At 47.3% G+C, this 17,936-nt stretch overlaps 1 protein-coding gene across 1 annotated transcript in view; it reads right to left on the minus strand.

Annotated features, from left to right (window-relative positions):
- The window catches only part of TINAGL1 (tubulointerstitial nephritis antigen like 1), a 78,556-nt gene that overhangs the window by 49,820 nt on the left and 10,800 nt on the right, over positions 1-17,936 (minus strand). The window contains exon 2 of the mRNA XM_073665724.1: positions 4,223-4,551. Within this exon, the coding sequence (XP_073521825.1) occupies positions 4,223-4,526 (304 nt within the window). The 5' untranslated portion in view covers positions 4,527-4,551. The remainder of the gene's footprint in view (positions 1-4,222; positions 4,552-17,936) is intronic.

Consider the following 17,936-nt stretch of genomic DNA (forward strand, 5'->3'; position numbering starts at 1 on the left):
GCCTTCATCATGTGCAACTTCTTAAAAAATCATTATTTTTTTATTAAAACATACTCTACTACCCCCTGAAGTATTTTTGTAGATTTTTTTCTCAGTTTAAGGCTAGAACCAGGCATCATCACCGATAGCGCAGCTCACAGGCATTATCAGCAACGTGAGGTATTTACAAAAAGTCTTAGGGGCCCCGGGGGGGATACATTGGGTGGGTAATATAAAGTAGTGTACAACTTCTTTAAGCTTTTGCTAAGCTGTGGTGATTGGTGGTAATCTGTTGGATATGGAAAGCCTAGAGAGTTTTCTGAAAATGTTCTGTGTGTTTGATTAATAATTTTAAAGAAAGGCGGTGGCCAATTTTATCCACCAAGTCAACATGTCAGGATGTTTCTTTTATTCACTGTACAGATAAGGTGTAAGTAATGTATTGAGTAATGTCATTGGTCTGTGCGCCACATCCCAAACACAGTAAGCACATTGTTCCATTATAGCCAATTTTCCTCATGAACCAATGATCTGAGTGGGAAAAAAAATTGCAGCTTACAGTATTTTGGCATGTTTAAGGCCACGTGCACACGTTGAGTATTTGGTGGGTTTTGTATCTCAGTATTTGTAGGCTAAAATCAGGAGTGGGTAAAAAATGCAGAAGCGGTGATGTGTTTCTATAATGGGACTTTCACATTGAATTCTGTGTCCCCGTCGGGATCCGGACGCATGCGCCGACGGGGCCATAGACTATAATGGTGCCTGCAGAGCAAACAAGCGTATGCCTACAGGAGGCGGACACTAAGGTGCAGTCTACTACGTCTGAGTGTCCGCCTTCTGTAGGCATACAGTCCCGAAAAAGTGCACGGCACAGCACATGTTCGCTCTGCAGTCTACAGTCTATTGGCCCCATTGGCGTATGAGTTCGGATTCCCGTTTTGTGGGGGATTTTGGATGTAGGACCCGACGGTGACACAGAACGCAATGTGAAAGCACCCTCAATAAATCAGCTGCTTCTCTTCCGCTCAGCTCTGTTGACAAGGCGTGGCTGCCGATGTTATGCTGATTGACAGCCAGCTCCCCACTACATAACAGCAAGGAGCCGGCTGTCAATCAGCAGGACGTTAGCAGTTACATCCTGTTGACAGAGCAGCCCGAAGAAGAAGAGCTGCTCTGTTGACATAAGCAGTAGAATTGCTGGCAGGAGCAGTCAGTGACATCTATAAGCCAGAGTCAGGTACAATAGGCAGGTAGTTCACAACAATCTGCCTGTCAGTACTTAGCCCAATAGGAAAAAAATAAAATTGTGCCGGAAAACCCATTTAATTGTCACTAATAGCGATCTGGTACCGGTTTCTCAAAGTTGTAAATCTATGTACCCCAAACTCAATAAAGAAATAAAAATTACAAGAGGGCAGTAGGACAGCGAAGTCGCCATTAAAGGACAATATGTCTCACAACAATTATGCACCAGATCTAATTAGATTTTGTAATTCTTTATTGGTAACGGTGTATTCATGCAAATGGTTTTGGTGTATATGTGGCTTCTAGTATATCAGTGTAAAGTCCAATGAACAGTCTGTTACAATCTATCTTCCCAAAATAGTTTCAGAACAAGCTACAAAAGAGTATTGTCTATTGACAGTCTTATCACAACAGGAGGGGGCATGGTCAGACCACTGCTCACTTGCCAGCTAGCCACCACAATGATAATATTGTTGTGATAAAACCTTCAGTGTACGTAAACAACAGCACAGAGCTTCATAAGTGACACATCACTGGATTCTGTGTTTTACCCCCTACCTCATGTTGTCTTCAGATTACAAATCAATAACCTGCTGACAGTTTCCTTTTAAGTTGGACATTCAAATTAAAGTTGAGTTGGCCAAACGCGCTGATTTGCGGTGTGATCGGCCAACCATCTAATGTACATGGGGAGCCCCCTGACTCTCTATTGACAAATTAAGTCAAGGGAGATAAGGGTCGATCAGTTTGATCCTTTTGTTTTGTAGACAGGGAAGCTACTGCCAAATAGCGCTTTCTCTTTCCCTCTATAAAAGACGCAGTAATTGTTGGCTGAGCCAGGTATTAATAAATGTGGGGGAGTCAGGAGAGATAGCAGTCAGCCAAACAACATGATATATAGCCAGCTTTGTGGGGGGTGGGGGTAATGGGAGGGCGTAGGGGTTTAAAGGAGACTTTAAGACGTTCTTTAAAATAAATATAGCCATGTTCATGTATCTACTTTTTGATACTTATCATGGGGACAGAGGATTGGTAGTGAGCCTGGTGAATGGAACAGAATGTTACGAGTAATGGAAACACTGAGTAATTTGATAGTTGCGTTAGGTTTTCTTTATACATTGAATTATTTACATAACTCCAGAAACTCTTCCTAAACCAGATTTACACAGAACAGTCTGGATTCTAAGGCAGTAAAAAGGAAAGACTAATGCAGAGTATATTTTTTTGATTTACTGCTTGGTTTACCCTAAAAAACTGTGAACAAGGCCTTCACTTGCATTTACATTTTAATCCTCATATTTGTCATAGTGGAACCATTAATATCAATGAACAGTATAATGAATTGGTCCTGGTCAAACCAGCTAGAGGGACAGCAATGCAGGAGACTAATGCACTATCTTAAGAGTTCTGACAGGTTCACACTCAGCAAATAACAATTAAAAGAGGAATGCAAGTGTAGACATGGGGAGACGTCCGTTAATATCGTCATTCCTAACTCGGTGTCTTTGACATGGTCAGTTATTATACTTTCACAGCTTGCATGCATGTACATGCCTGGCTCAAGAATTCATAATCCAGAAGGCTTGTTTTCACACTTTATACAATAGCAGGCAGGTCATCGACTTTGTTCTTTATGGTTAAACTTTCATAGTTAATGTTGGGTCATTTGTCATGTCCATCTGCTGTCCATTTAAAAAGGACCGTAAACAGACCCATACAATTCAAAGGAGTGTCCTCATGTCATACATTTATGGCATTTCCTATGGAAAGAAATAGAAAAACCATTTTGTTGGAACTATTCACACTTTCTTTTTTATAAAGATCCATGTGTCTGTTCCAAGCCTCTGATTTTCTGATCTGTTTTTTTGCGGATTAAATCCTCCACTCAGTATATGAGGCACCATTAAAACCTATACTATACGGAAGCCAAACATTTTTAACAAAACGGACACGAATGGACAAAGTTATCTAAATGTAGCCTTAGGCGATGTTTAAAACAGTATCAGACTCTGTCACACATGCCATCGTATAAAGGTTTACATCATGATCATGCTATTATTCTACGTGAGTTTTAGAGTTCATCATGCGCTCGTAGTGTCGTCTCTAAAATGGAAACAACAATGTGCTGTACTTTCTCTTATGAATGGAATAGAGTCTTAAATGTAGCTTTTTTAATATATATATTTTTCATAACCTCCATGTCCTGCTGATCGGTGGGAGTTTGGCTCATGCGGAGTGCTCTGCTCAGCTCGTGGAAGCACTGGGCTCCTGCATGAGTGTGTGCATGGAGTGTTGTGTGGGTTTATAGGTTTTCTGGACTGCTATGAATCACAATGTAATGTCATATCCGAGTGATGTGCCACAACATTTTTAGGTGGGACTAACCCAGAAAGGAGTTGTTCCCTTTCAGAAAATCTTTGTCCCAAGCTGTAGTCCATTAAAAAGTAACAACCTTTACTCGCTATCCCGTGTGGGTCTCTGGTCCTGGAGTTCGGTATTCGCTGTGCTGCTGACATTACATCAACAGTGTGGCAGCCAATCAGTAAGTTCAGTGGCTCTGTCCATGTAGACGGGATCCCCCTCTCCCTCACAGAGCCGCGGACGTCACTGATCGATTGTTGAACTGTCAACGTGGCGTATGGGCCACAACCATGACCGGACACCAGGATCTAGTGCCAGAGATTCAGCAAGTGACCATGGGAGGTTATGAGCGCTTTGTCATTTTATAACAATTTGCAGCCGGGGCTGAAGATTTTCTGAAAGGGGAAAACCCTTTTAACAAAGACTGTTTATTTTAAAATGTATCTCGGAATTAAAATCTGAGCTATAGCCTAAGTAATCTAATTCATGGTGATGTCACAAGGCTACATAATGGCAATCAATCTACAATACATTAAATGAAATTATTATTTATAATACTGTATATTAAAGTCATTTACAATATTTTTAAACAATTCTGTTCTAAATCTAATACGTTCCAGCACTAAAATATATTCACCTTTCAGGATGTTTGGGGGACTGACGCCCAAGCAGAATCTCCAGAAGTCCGGACAGCAATCTGACACAGTTCTGTTGCAGAACAGATCACAGTAGCAGATAGTATCCAGATAGGGCACAGTGCAGGCATCATCTCTGCCCGGGCAACAGGATTCTCTCTGCTGGCAATATGAGCCCCCTGCATCTCTCATGCCAAGGCGGTGAAGTCCTGGGGCTAGCTCACGTTTGGTACGAGATCTAGAAGCAGTGACATTGTTGATCTCCCCTAAAACCAGAAAAACTAGAGGCAGCAGAATCAGCTTCATCCTTGGATATTGCTGTCAAAGTTCCCTATAAAGAGATGAATGACAAGATGGTCACATATAATTTTACTTTCTGGAATCCCTACAAGTAATGGAAATTTCACAAAACTTTGCTCTCCTACATTACATAGATAAAAGACAAAAAAGCCTAGGTTTTTGTCAGCATTCTAGCGTAAAACAGTGGGAAATGGAGCAAATTTTTAATCAACTTGTTGTAGCGCGAAAGCAAAAACTTTTGTGATATTGCCGTTCTTACGCCTAGTCCCAGCCAGCTCAGACAACTTTCAGAGCTTTGCCAGACGAGATGTGACCATGCACGGTCAGCAAATTCATTATAATTTATGCCACAAAAGGGTCGTAAAACTGCCTCAGGAGTACATATCTTACACCATGGCAGCTGAAGCATGCGCCAAATTCCTGAACAGGTGCACACCTCTTAATGAATTTGGCGCATGTTATTCCAGAGCACTAGTCATGAAGACTGGCAGGTAAAATTCCAGTATTCATGAATCGTGGTCAAAATACTTATTTCATCCATTAGAAATACTCCTGTAGCATTACATACCCTAGTACATAGCGCCTTTCCAATGACAAGCCATGCAAATCAGTGAACCGCCACAGCTGCATTCCTCTGGTTTGGTATTATTAAATAATCCTATTTTTGTACGAAAGGATTTCTGTCATTTTAAACTATAAAATAGGCTTTATACATAAGTCAGACACTCAGAAGCATTATCAAATTCACAGGATATAACATAAAGTGAGTGAGGAGCATCATGTTAAGAAAACATGTGAACCCCCATTAGTCAACCCAAGTGGGAATGATATATTGGACATATAAATGACCTTGTTTTGAGAAAGCTAATGCGAAACGCGCTTCAACAAGGTTCCTTCCCTGGTCCCTGCAGCAATATTTTATTATGGGTAATATTTCATTTATGTTGTTATGAGTCATATTACTTGGTCAGTCTATAAATGGATGTGATGCGTACACATGATATGTAAAGCCATATTTACAATTGACTCATCTCTTCATAATTGACCTACTATGGATTTGGATCATGTGTGTCGCTCCACTCCACTAATCTTACAATGTCTGTTTGGTACACCGATTTATTTATTTATTATTCTTTTTCGGGATTTATTTCCTGTGTGATTTGTATTTATACGAGTATCTATAGGGTTTCCCAACTGAATACTACCTAACATCGTATCCAAAGCAACCCTCTTGTATATACTCTGTACGCACTTACTAGTCTGCATACCGCTATGGACTGCATTGTGGTCTTCTTAGATTTTACCTCCTTTATATGTTGTTCTCATTGTGATTAATTGTACTTTAATATTTAAATAAAATTTGCAATTTATTGAATTAAAGTGCTCCAATTGTTTCTTGTTGGTACTGTCACACTAGGTCAGGGAACGACTAAGTGCAACACGAAGGGAAGAGAGGAAGTAAGCCCAAACACTAGAGAAAGGGGGAGTGGAGACCCCTAGGCAGATCTAATATTACCCTGCCTACCCTATCGCTCCTATATAGGTTCCACACCTATCGCCGAGCAGGAACCTAAGCCCTGAATGTCCCTAGAGCTTGGCCTTAGATAGGGAGGGGACAGGGTGAGCACTGGTCAAGACCTACTACAAACTAAAGACAACAAGGTAGACAAACAAAGGGGATACACTTAGCTTTAGCAGACACCAGAGAGATAACGTCAACTGTCCTCCAAGGGAACCCGAGAAGAAACTAGCCGACTGCTAGTGCTCCAAGCCAACACAGAGGTACATAGAACTATCACTGGCGCCTCTCTGGAGAAACTGAGAGTTTTTAGCTACCAAGCAAGGGTGTGTCAATCAGCAGCAGAGGTGGAGGTAGCTGCTGGGTACTAAAGGAAGAATGATAAAACAATACTAAAGAGATGAGAGGATCAAGAAGGCATCTGCAATGCCAAGCGCAGTGACCTTCTGCAGCCAGCTCCAGAACGATTGTCTGTCACACCTGACACACCCGTGACAGGTACTTAGAAAATAGCAGTTTTACTAGAATATACAATTAGGCAGGATGGGGTCAGGATGTGACTTTGACCAAGTGATCATATATATTTTACACAAACACAAATATATACACTTGTAGAAAACATGATGAGCTTTTGGTGAGTTTTTGATGTTGCAGATTTTCTGCACCATTTCTGCACTTTAGGCTACTTGTGTTTTTTCATTGCGTTTTGAGTACTTTTTTTACATGCGTTTTAATTGCGTTTTTGATTCTTCCTGATATATGGCTAAGACAAAACTTTATTGATAAAGTCCATGTGTGGCACCTGCAGAATATCCACATCTAATGACATTCTATGGGGAAAACCCACACAGAAAACTCACTGTACCCACAAGAGAAATTGACAGGTTGAGGAATTCAAAAAAGCACCACAAGTCAGTTTACGCAGCATAAAAAAAAGCACAGTGGGGATAAGATTTCTATAAATACCATCCACTCTCCTGGAACTGTAAGACGCAGAGTTTTTTGCACAGAAAAAATACACAGCATCAAAAACTCCCCAAAAAATCATCATGGGGACTTAACCTAAAAGTGGAGATGACCTTGGCCAATTGTCATGTGACTGCCGACTGGTGGAGTACTATGTGGTTGTAATCCTTATCTGCAGAGTGCATTGCCCTCCTGTGCAGTTTTTATTATGGACAGTGCGTTATCACTATCCCCATTTGTTGTGTGGCACCCCAGGGGTCTGGTTACCACAGTAATAGCAATATTACGTCTGAGAGCAGGTGGGAGGTCTCCTGGTCAGGAACCCTAAGCATGCAACACTTCCTGCCCAGTCCTGGGAGGGGAAGAACTTCCCCTATAAAAACTGGGGGCTGAGGCAGGGTTAGGGAGGAAGAAGAGGAGTCCCAGACAGAGACACAGTCTGGTCTGGAGTGGAGCAGATACAGGGAGAGCAATATCAGGAGCTCTGTGGGAGCAGTGATAAAAGGGGTCAGAGACTGGAAGCTGTAGAGCTCATCCTGACTGAAGAGATCTCACCGGACACGGAGTCCGAGGCTGTGGGGACTGATCCATACCCAGCAGCAGAAACCGACCGGCAGGGGATTTCAGGTCCTCTGGCCAAGAAACCCGAAGGCACGGTCACACGCAAGGGGACCAGCACCGCCGGCGTGGAGCGGAGGCTACCAGAAGGCCCCGAGTCACCGGCCATACGGGTGAGCACCACACGGTACACTCAGGGACGTGGGCTACTTCTACCCGCTTCTAGCAAGGTAGCCAGGAAGAGTACAATAGTTGGGGAGGCCTACAACTCCGCCTGGCCAGGGGAGATCCTATCTGCTCACAGACTGACCAGGCCCCGATCGCTAGCCAGTATTCCCGGGAGGGTCTACCTTTGCCACCAGTAAAGACCCTGAACTACACCGCACCGTCTCTGAGTGGTTCCTGGTGCCCGCGTGCAATTCTGCTACCCCCATCATCCACGTCCGCTGCCCTGAGGCCATACCCCTCCCGTTGGGGGTTATACTATCCACGCTGCACAACCGTACCACCGGCCTCAGCGGTCTGCCCTGCAGCGGCGGTTTCATAACCGCATTCAACGGGTGGCGTAGTCGAACTCTATAACATATAATTCTAAGTTCTGCCACTTGGTTTGACACCCTGGGCACGGACCGGGTCACCGCCACGAGGACTACTACCCCTATCAGATCCGGCTCCGGGTATTCCCCGCATGCGCAACGCTGCCCAACATGGCCCAGGGGGCGCGTCAACTTTGGCGTAGTCGGCAGGATTTCGTGCCCGCAACCACCGGGTACTGCGTGCCTGAAAAAGACTGTTAAACTTACCTGTGGTGAAGATTCCCGCCATCCGACGCCATCTTCTGCCTTCTTCCCGCCATCCGTGGAGTTTTCCCGCCATCCGACGCCATCTTCTGCCTTCTTCCCGCCATCCGTGGAGTTTTCCCGCCATTGGACGCCATCTTAAGGACGCCGCGCGGGAAGAAGAGGGGCGTGGACTCCGAAAGCGCGCGAGAACTGAAGCTCCGCCTCACGTCCGGACGTTGCGTAAGGTCCTGGAAGGAGCCCAGCAGACGCCGACGTCACAGGAGCGCGACGGAAGGTCCTCGACCCTGACGATCCACTGTGGAGCCGCGGCCTACGGAAGAGGATCATCGCAAGGTAGGCCACGGTCCACTAGGGGGGAGGAGGATGTCGGATACAGAGGAGAGCTTCACTGCCACAGCCACCGCCAGCGCCACCGCTGCTGCGGTCATGCCTTTCACTATGCCCCATATCCCGGGGGCAGCCTGGCTACCCCAGTACTCAGGGGAGTCACATACCCTAACTGACTTCAGAGAAAAGCTGGATAGCCTCTTCCAGGTGTACCCCCTCACAGAAGAGCAAAAAGTGAGCATCCTGGTGGCTCAATTAACAGGGGTAGCCCAAAGGGAGGTAAAATTGTATCTGGACTAGTGTCACTTTGAAAAATGAAGGTTTTTTGCGCATAATTTGGCCAATTTATGTGTGCCCATCAACCACGACAAGGTCACCTTCGTATGATGGGAAACTACGCTACACTACCACTACCACTAATTATGCGCAAAAAACCTTCATTTTTCAAAGTGACACTAGTCCAGATACAATATTTCTTATATTTTCATGTATGGAGTGCCGAAGTTCTTTTTGCAATTGAGATTACTTTTATCTTCAGAGCACCCGAATAGACCAGTGAGCGACCCCTCTCTTTTTTCTATTAATCATTTTTGGGATCCCGCTCCTGGAGCATTGCAGCAGGTACGTGTTCACACTATTAGAAGTTTGACAGCCTTTTTTCTGACCATGTGTCCCTCCCATTCAGTCACAGGTGGTTTTAACTAGCTCTACCAGCCCATACATTGTAGGTTAAAAGCCCAAGCAGAGACATATTGTCCATACAGGCTTACAGCCCAAGAGTGGCATATCCAGTGGTAGTGTAGCGTAGTTTCCCATCATACGAAGGTTACCTTGTCGTGGTTGATGGGCACACATAAATTGGCCAAATTATGCGCAAAAAACCTTCATTTTTCAAAGTGACACTAGTCCAGATACAATATTTCTTATATTTTCATGTATGGAGTGCCGAATTTCTTTTTGCAATTGAGATTACTTTTTTTTTCTTCAGAGCACCCGAATAGACCAGTGAGCGACCCCTCTCTTTTTTCTATTAATCATTTTTGGGATCCCGCTCCTGGAGCATTGCAGCAGGTACGTGTTCACACTATTAGAAGTTTGACAGCCTTTTTTCTGACCATGTGTCCCTCCCATTCAGTCACAGGTGGTTTTAACTAGCTCTACCAGCCCATACATTGTAGGTTAAAAGCCCAAGCAGAGACATATTGTCCATACAGGCTTACAGCCCAAGAGTGGCATATCCAGTGGTAGTGTAGCGTAGTTTCCCATCATACGAAGGTGACCTTGTCATGGTTGATGGGCACACATAAATTGGCCAAATTATGCGCAAAAAAACTTCATTTTTCAAAGTGACACTAGTCCAGATACAATATTTCTTATATTTTCATGTATGGAGTGCCGAAGTTCTTTTTGCAATTGAGATTACTTTTTTCTTCAGAGCACCCGAATAGACCAGTGAGCGACCCCTCTCTTTTTTCTATTAATCATTTTTGGGATCCCGCTCCTGGAGCATTGCAGCAGGTACGTGTTCACACTATTAGAAGTTCGACAGCCTTTTTTCTGACCATGTGTCCCTCCCATTCAGTCACAGGTGGTTTTAACTAGCTCTACCAGCCCATACATTGTAGGTTAAAAGCCCAAGCAGAGACATATTGTCCATACAGGCTTACAGCCCAAGAGTGGCATATCCAGTGGTAGTGTAGCGTAGTTTCCCATCATACGAAGGTGACCTTGTCGTGGTTGATGGGCACACATAAATTGGCCAAATTATGCGCAAAAAACCTTCATTTTTCAAAGTGACACTAGTCCAGATACAATATTTCTTATATTTTCATGTATGGAGTGCCGAAGTTCTTTTTGCAATTGAGATTACTTTTTTCTTCAGAGCACCCGAATAGACCAGTGAGCGACCCCTCTCTTTTTTCTATTAATCATTTTTGGGATCCCGCTCCTGGAGCATTGCAGCAGGTACGTGTTCACACTATTAGAAGTTTGACAGCCTTTTTTCTGACCATGTGTCCCTCCCATTCAGTCACAGGTGGTTTTAACTAGCTCTACCAGCCCATACATTGTAGGTTAAAAGCCCAAGCAGAGACATATTGTCCATACAGGCTTACAGCCCAAGAGTGGCATATCCAGTGGTAGTGTAGCGTAGTTTCCCATCATACGAAGGTGACCTTGTCGTGGTTGATGGGCACACATAAATTGGCCAAATTATGCGCAAAAAACCTTCATTTTTCAAAGTGACACTAGTCCAGATACAATATTTCTTATATTTTCATGTATGGAGTGCCGAAGTTCTTTTTGCAATTGAGATTACTTTTTTCTTCAGAGCACCCGAATAGACCAGTGAGCGACCCCTCTCTTTTTTCTCTTCTTCCAAAGGGAGGTAAAGTCCTGGCCACTTGGGAGGAGGAGGACTGTCGCAGAGATACTAGCCCGGCTGAAGGACACCTTTGATACCCGTACCTCAGCCGAGATCAAGCTTAGATTCTACGGGTGCAAGCAGCGAGCACATGAGAATATAAGGGACTATGCACTAAACCTACAAGAGGCCCTGAGAGCCATTAAGCAGGCCGACCCTGACGGCGTGGGAAACGAAGACAAGTTGTTGACTGAACAATTTATAGAGGGTCTACATTGCAATGCCTACCGAACCCAGTTGCGGGCAATGGCCTTACAGGACCCTCATCTGGACTTTGCACAGTTCAAGGACAGAGCCATCCGGGTGCTCCGAGAACCGGCACCAGGTGGCGCTGTGACCCACAGACGCCCTACTACCACTTACCACCAGGAGACGGCGCCCTTGTCGGCAGGGCCTGTGGGAGCTGATGCGCAGGCTTTAAACAATGACCCAGATACAGACCTGCACCATCAGGTCCAAGAGCTAACTAAAAGCGTTGCTGCGCTAACCCGAACTGTGCAGTCTTTACAGGTTTCTACTCCAGGGAAGATTCAGCTGGCATCCGGACCGGAGGATATCCCGTGGCGACGACCAAGGAGGACCCCACCGGCCAGAGGAAGACCCGGCGACCGATACAACGAGGACGGACAACCCATCTGCCGCCGCTGCAATCAACCCGGACATATGGCAAGGTACTGTCCTTTAAACTGGCACAACCTGGGGTAGAGGGCCAACCCCTAGGAATAAGATCACCAGGCCCATCGAACTGGCGTGACAAATATGTGGGAGGACGTCCAGTCTTGCCTGTGGTACTGGATGGCATTCCTATGAGTGCCCTACTGGACACCGGGTCACAGGTCACCACCATCCCGTACGTGCTCTTCAAGCAGTACTGGAATGACTCGGATATAACTCGCTACCCTGACGACGACTTGAGTATCATCGCCAGCAATGGTCAGCCCGTGCCACAGATCGGATTTAAAGAGGTGACCATTAAAATCGGTAAAGTCGAACTGGCAGCACAGGGACTGATCATTGTGGACATTGACAAGCGCGAGAGTCACCCAAAGATAACTCTAGGAACTAATGTGATTGAAAATTGTCTTGCAGAGGTGATTCTCATTTTACAGCAGGTTGCCAAGAACGCCAGCTCCGGCCAGCAGCGAGTGCTCGAAAAAGAGATCCGGGCACTGATGCGACGGCAACAGGTGGAACTCTCCGGTGGTGAGATTGGTAGCGTGAGAAAGTGTGACCCTTTCCCTATTGCCATGCCCCCGAAAAGTGAAATGATGATTTGGTGCCGGGCAGCTATTGGTCTGAGAGGTAGAGATTACCAGGCAATGGTAGAACCAGTCTACTCAGACAGTAGGCCCACCATTTTGACAGCACGGGGGGTGGTTGGTGTACGCAATGGGAGGGTGCCCGTTCGCATAATAAATATCGGGAAGAGGGAAGTGTACCTGCCCCGGTATGCTACGCTAGCCAAATTGTATACCATCAACCAAAATTCTGTACAGTCCGTGGAACCCTTGCCTCCATCTCATCCAGAGGAAGGTAACGGCTCTAAGCAACAAATGGAGGACTGGTGTCAGCAACTGCATTTGGGTACTGACTCCACACCCGCTCACCACAAGCAGGGAGTCTACCGGGTGATCCAGGAATACGAGAGAGTGTTCAGTAAACACCCGCTAGACTTCGGGCGAGTAAAGGGGGTAGAACACCACATCCCCACGGGAGACCATCCTCCCATAAAGGAGAGATACCGACCCGTACCCCCTGCACACTACCAACACGCCAAGGGGATGCTTAGAGACATGAAGGAGGCTGGGGTAATCAGGGATAGCTGTAGCCCCTGGGCAGCTCCACTAGTCTTGGTTAAAAAGAAAGACAACACCATGAGAATGTGTGTAGATTACCGGAAAATCAACCGTATCACACACAAAGATGCGTACCCCTTACCAAGGATAGAGGAGTCTTTGGCTGCTTTAAAATCTGCTAACTTCTTCTCCACTTTGGATCTCACTAGCGGGTACTGGCAGGTTCCTGTAGCAGAGGCGGACCGGGAGAAGACCGCATTCACCACCCCGATGGGACTTAGCGAGTTTACCTGCATGCCGTTCGGACTCTGCAACGCACCAGGAACCTTCCAACGATTGATGGAATGCTGTCTGGGACACCGGAACTTTGAGACGGTCCTGCTGTACCTGGACGATGTTATAGTTTATTCCAAAACCTACGAGGACCACCTGAAACACCTGGCGGAAGTGTTTGAAGCCCTGGCAAACTACGGTCTGAAGGTGAAACCGTCGAAGTGTCACCTGCTAAAACCAAAAGTGCAGTACCTGGGACACGTGGTGAGTGCTGACGGAGTGGCTCCCGACCCTGATAAGATCACCGCGATTAAGGAATGGCCAAGACCCTCCAGCGTAAGGGAAGTACGGCAGTTCCTCGGGTTGGTAGGCTACTACCGAAGATTCATTCCCGGTTTCACCAAAAAGGCAGCTCCTATGCAGGACCTCCTGATAGGCCAGTCCAGGAAGGCCAAGAACCAGAAGCCGCCCTTCAGATGGGAGAAGCTGGAAGAAGAGTCCTTCCGCCAGCTGAAGATGGCCCTCACGGGGGATGAAATCCTGGCGTACCCTGATTACAGCCAGCCCTTTATCCTCTACACCGACGCAAGTAACATCGGGCTAGGAGCCGTACTGTCCCAGATCCAGCAGGGAAGAGAACGGGTAATTGCTTACGCCAGCCGAAAACTGCGACCCACCGAAAGAAACCCTGAGAATTACAGCTCATTCAAGCTAGAGTTCCTGGCAGTGGTGTGGGCAGTCACCGAACGCTTTAGGCACTACCTCGCCTCTTCCTGGTTCACCGTGTACACGGATAACAACCCGTTGACACACCTGGACACTGCAAGACTCGGTGCCCTGGAGCAGAGATGGATGGCCCGCCTGTCCAACTATGAATTCACGATCAAATACCGGGCAGGACGCTCCAATACCAACGTGGATGCCTTGTCCAGAATGCCAAACCTACCGGACATAGGGGAAGATCCAGAGGAACTGGAAGAAGTTGAACTCCCCGCGTTCCACCGTCATGGGACTACCCAGTATTCCCACCGTGTAAGGGGTAAGCAATCCGCTACGTTCAACCCCTTACCTCATTACAACTGGGCGGAAACGCAAGACAGTGACCCCGCCGTCCGACTGGTGAAGGAGATGCTGACTCAGCCAGATGCTCGCCTTGACCCAGACGCTCCGGAGGAAACCAAGCAACTGTGGGCTGAGAAGAGTCGACTGTTCCTTTACAAGGGGAAGTTGTGCCGTAGAATGGTTAACTCCCGGACGCATGAACTGATCTGGCAAGTAGTGGTGCCAAGAAGAGACGCGGCTATGGTACTGGAGGCATACCACGACGGAGCTGGGCACTTCGGATGGAAGAAGCTGGAGTTCCTGCTGCGCGGGCGGTTCCACTGGGTAGGCATGAGAGGAACCATCGAGAGGTGGTGCAGAGACTGTGGCCCATGCAACCTAAGAAGGAAGGACTGTGCCAGTCAGAAGACTCCCCTGCAGTCCATCGTCACCAGGCAGCCGTTGGAACTGGTAGCCTTGGATCATGTAAAACTGACCCCCAGCAGAAGTGGCTACGTCTATGCGTTAACCATCGTGGATCACTACTCCCGGTTCTTGGTTGTAGTCCCCGTCAAGGACTTAACGGCTCAAACAGCAGCTAGAGCCTTTCAGCAGCACTTCTGCCGTCCACACGGATACCCAGAGCAGGTGCTGACGGACCAGGGACCTGCCTTTGAAGCGGAAGTCTTCCAGGAGTTCTGCACTCTGTATGGCTGCCGGAAGATAAGAACAACACCCTATCATCCGCAAACCAATGGACTCTGCGAGAAGATGAACCAGGTGGTGATAGACCTTCTGAAAACGTTGCCCCTGGAAGAACGCAGTCTGTGGCCTGAGAAACTGCCTGATCTGGTGGACCTGTACAACCACATCCCTGTGGGTTCTACCAACTGTACCCCGGCTTACCTAATGAGAGCAAGACCTGGTAAGCTGCCTGTTGATCTGGATATGGGAGTCCTGACACCCGAGGACACTTCACCAGAAGCAGACTGGGACACAGAGAGGCAGCAGCAGTACCGGAAAGTACAGGAGAGCGTTGAGCGAAGTCTCTGTCAAGCAAGAGAAAGACAGGAGAAGACTTACAACCAGTATGCTCCCGCTGTTCCCCTGGTACCTGGAGAGCAGGTCTTGAAAAGGAAGAGACGGCTCCACAAGTTGGACGACCAGTGGGAGAAGGACCCGTACACCGTACTGCCATCAAGCCATGAAAACCCAAAAATCTGCACAATCAGTAAGGATGGAGGAGAAACCACAGCCATTGTCTCCCGAGATCACCTGAAGAAGTGTCCCGAGCAGCTACGAAACCCTGAAGAAGATCAAGAAAACCCTCGACCCGCAGAGGAAAGGGAAGAAATGGTCAGTACTGTACTCGGAGACTTCCCTCGGTCTTGGACACAAGTAAATGGCGCTGTTGTGGTACCCGTCCTCACCTTCCTCCAGCCAGCATCCCAAGTGCCTACGGAAAAACAGGTAGAGCTGGAAGAGCAGCCGGTCCAGGAGGCAGAAGACCCCACACAAGCAGACCAGGAGAATCGACCCTCTGCTTATAGTGAGCCTGCCGTGCCCCTAGTGAGCCAAAGAACCCGTAGACAGCTGCCCAGCTTACCTTTGACAGCTCCTACACCCTGTAGCTTAGGACCGGTCAGTAAGCTCCGTAGGTCTACTAGGGCCACTAGAGGCCAGTTGCCAGTACGTTGGAGGATCTAAAGTGTTCAGACTGTTTTATTGGTATTTACCTGTTTATGGTTGCTTGTAAATAATTATGTTTTTCCAGTTAGTTTATAGGTGTCTTCTGTGGATTAACCGGAATTCTTTGTATATATGTTTGGAGCGTAACCCAGGAATGGACTAAGACTGCTAAAGACTCGGGGTAGGACAGACCCCCACCTGGTTACGGCTCCCTGTTCTTTGGTGAAATGGACACCCTTATTGCTTCAAAAACTGCACCCGGTTGCGGACACGCTGTGACCGCCCTAACGTGTTTTCCCTTATTGTATTGTTCCTGTTTATACCCTGTTATGTTTTCAAAAATATGTTTAGTCCCGGAGTACTAAATTTTACTATGGGGGAATGTGGCACCCCAGGGGTCTGGTTACCACAGTAATAGCAATATTACGTCTGAGAGCAGGTGGGAGGTCTCCTGGTCAGGAACCCTAAGCATGCAACACTTCCTGCCCAGTCCTGGGAGGGGAAGAACTTCCCCTATAAAAACTGGGGGCTGAGGCAGTGTTAGGGAGGAAGAAGAGGAGTCCCAGACAGAGACACAGTCTGGTCTGGAGTGGAGCAGATACAGGGAGAGCAATATCAGGAGCTCTGTGGGAGCAGTGATAAAAGGGGTCAGAGACTGGAAGCTGTAGAGCTCATCCTGACTGAAGAGATCTCACCGGACACGGAGTCCGAGGCTGTGGGGACTGATCCATACCCAGCAGCAGAAACCGACCGGCAGGGGATTTCAGGTCCTCTGGCCAAGAAACCCGAAGGCACGGTCACACGCAAGGGGACCAGCACCGCCGGCGTGGAGCGGAGGCTACCAGAAGGCCCCGAGTCACCGGCCATACGGGTGAGCACCACACGGTACACTCAGGGACGTGGGCTACTTCTACCCGCTTCTAGCAAGGTAGCCAGGAAGAGTACAATAGTTGGGGAGGCCTACAACTCCGCCTGGCCAGGGGAGATCCTATCTGCTCACAGACTGACCAGGCCCCGATCGCTAGCCAGTACTCCCGGGAGGGTCTACCTTTGCCACCAGTAAAGACCCTGAACTACACCGCACCGTCTCTGAGTGGTTCCTGGTGCCCGCGTGCAATTCTGCTACCCCCATCATCCACGTCCGCTGCCCTGAGGCCATACCCCTCAAGTTGGGGGTTATACTATCCACGCTGCACAACCGTACCACCGGCCTCAGCGGTCTGCCCTGCAGCGGCGGTTTCATAACCGCATTCAACGGGTGGCGTAGTCGAACTCTATAACATCTTATTCTAAGTTCTACCACTTGGTTTGACACCCTGGGCACGGACCGGGTCACCGCCACGAGGACTACTACCCCTATCAGATCCGGCTCCGGGTATTCCCCGCATGCGCAACGCTGCCCAACATGGCCCAGGGGGCGCGTCAGTTGCATAAAGTAACTATAAGGCCACGGCCCCACTATCAGTATATGGTCAGTATTCGGTCAGTATTTTTTCTCAGGAGTGGGAGACAAAACCAGGAGTGGTTGATAAATGCAGAATTGGTGACTTGTTTCTATTATACTTATATATATAATATAATATTATATTTCTCTGATTGTTCCACTCCTGGTTTTGGCTCCCACTCCTAAGAAAAAATACTGACCAAATACTGATAGTGAGGCCATGGCCTAAGGTGATTAAGCAGAGTAGTCATTATTGCTCTCTTCCCCACTAACATGTCCGTGTACCTGGGACAATTTCTTAGCAACACAATGTTGTTTCAAAAAAGGAGACACTGGACATTTATACGTTTTTTTCAAGTGTAAATTTACAGAAAATTACCCTTGAAAAAATTACAGACAAAAAGCTTAAGCCGGGCAAAGACACGCAGTAATAAGTGGGATGCCACAGGTGAGATTTCAGAATGTAAGGAATGAGAAGGCAATGACCAGCTGCAGGGCAGCGAGGGACCTTTAGAGAAAGTAGCAAGTACAGGCAACTCAGGGCGATTGCAGGTAGACAACTATGCAACACCCAATGT

The sequence above is a fragment of the Phyllobates terribilis genome, unplaced genomic scaffold (assembly GCF_046119375.1).
Source record: "Phyllobates terribilis strain yellow unplaced genomic scaffold, ASM4611937v1 Scaffold_2__4_contigs__length_985480577, whole genome shotgun sequence".
In the NCBI taxonomy this organism is placed as follows: domain Eukaryota; kingdom Metazoa; phylum Chordata; class Amphibia; order Anura; family Dendrobatidae; genus Phyllobates; species Phyllobates terribilis.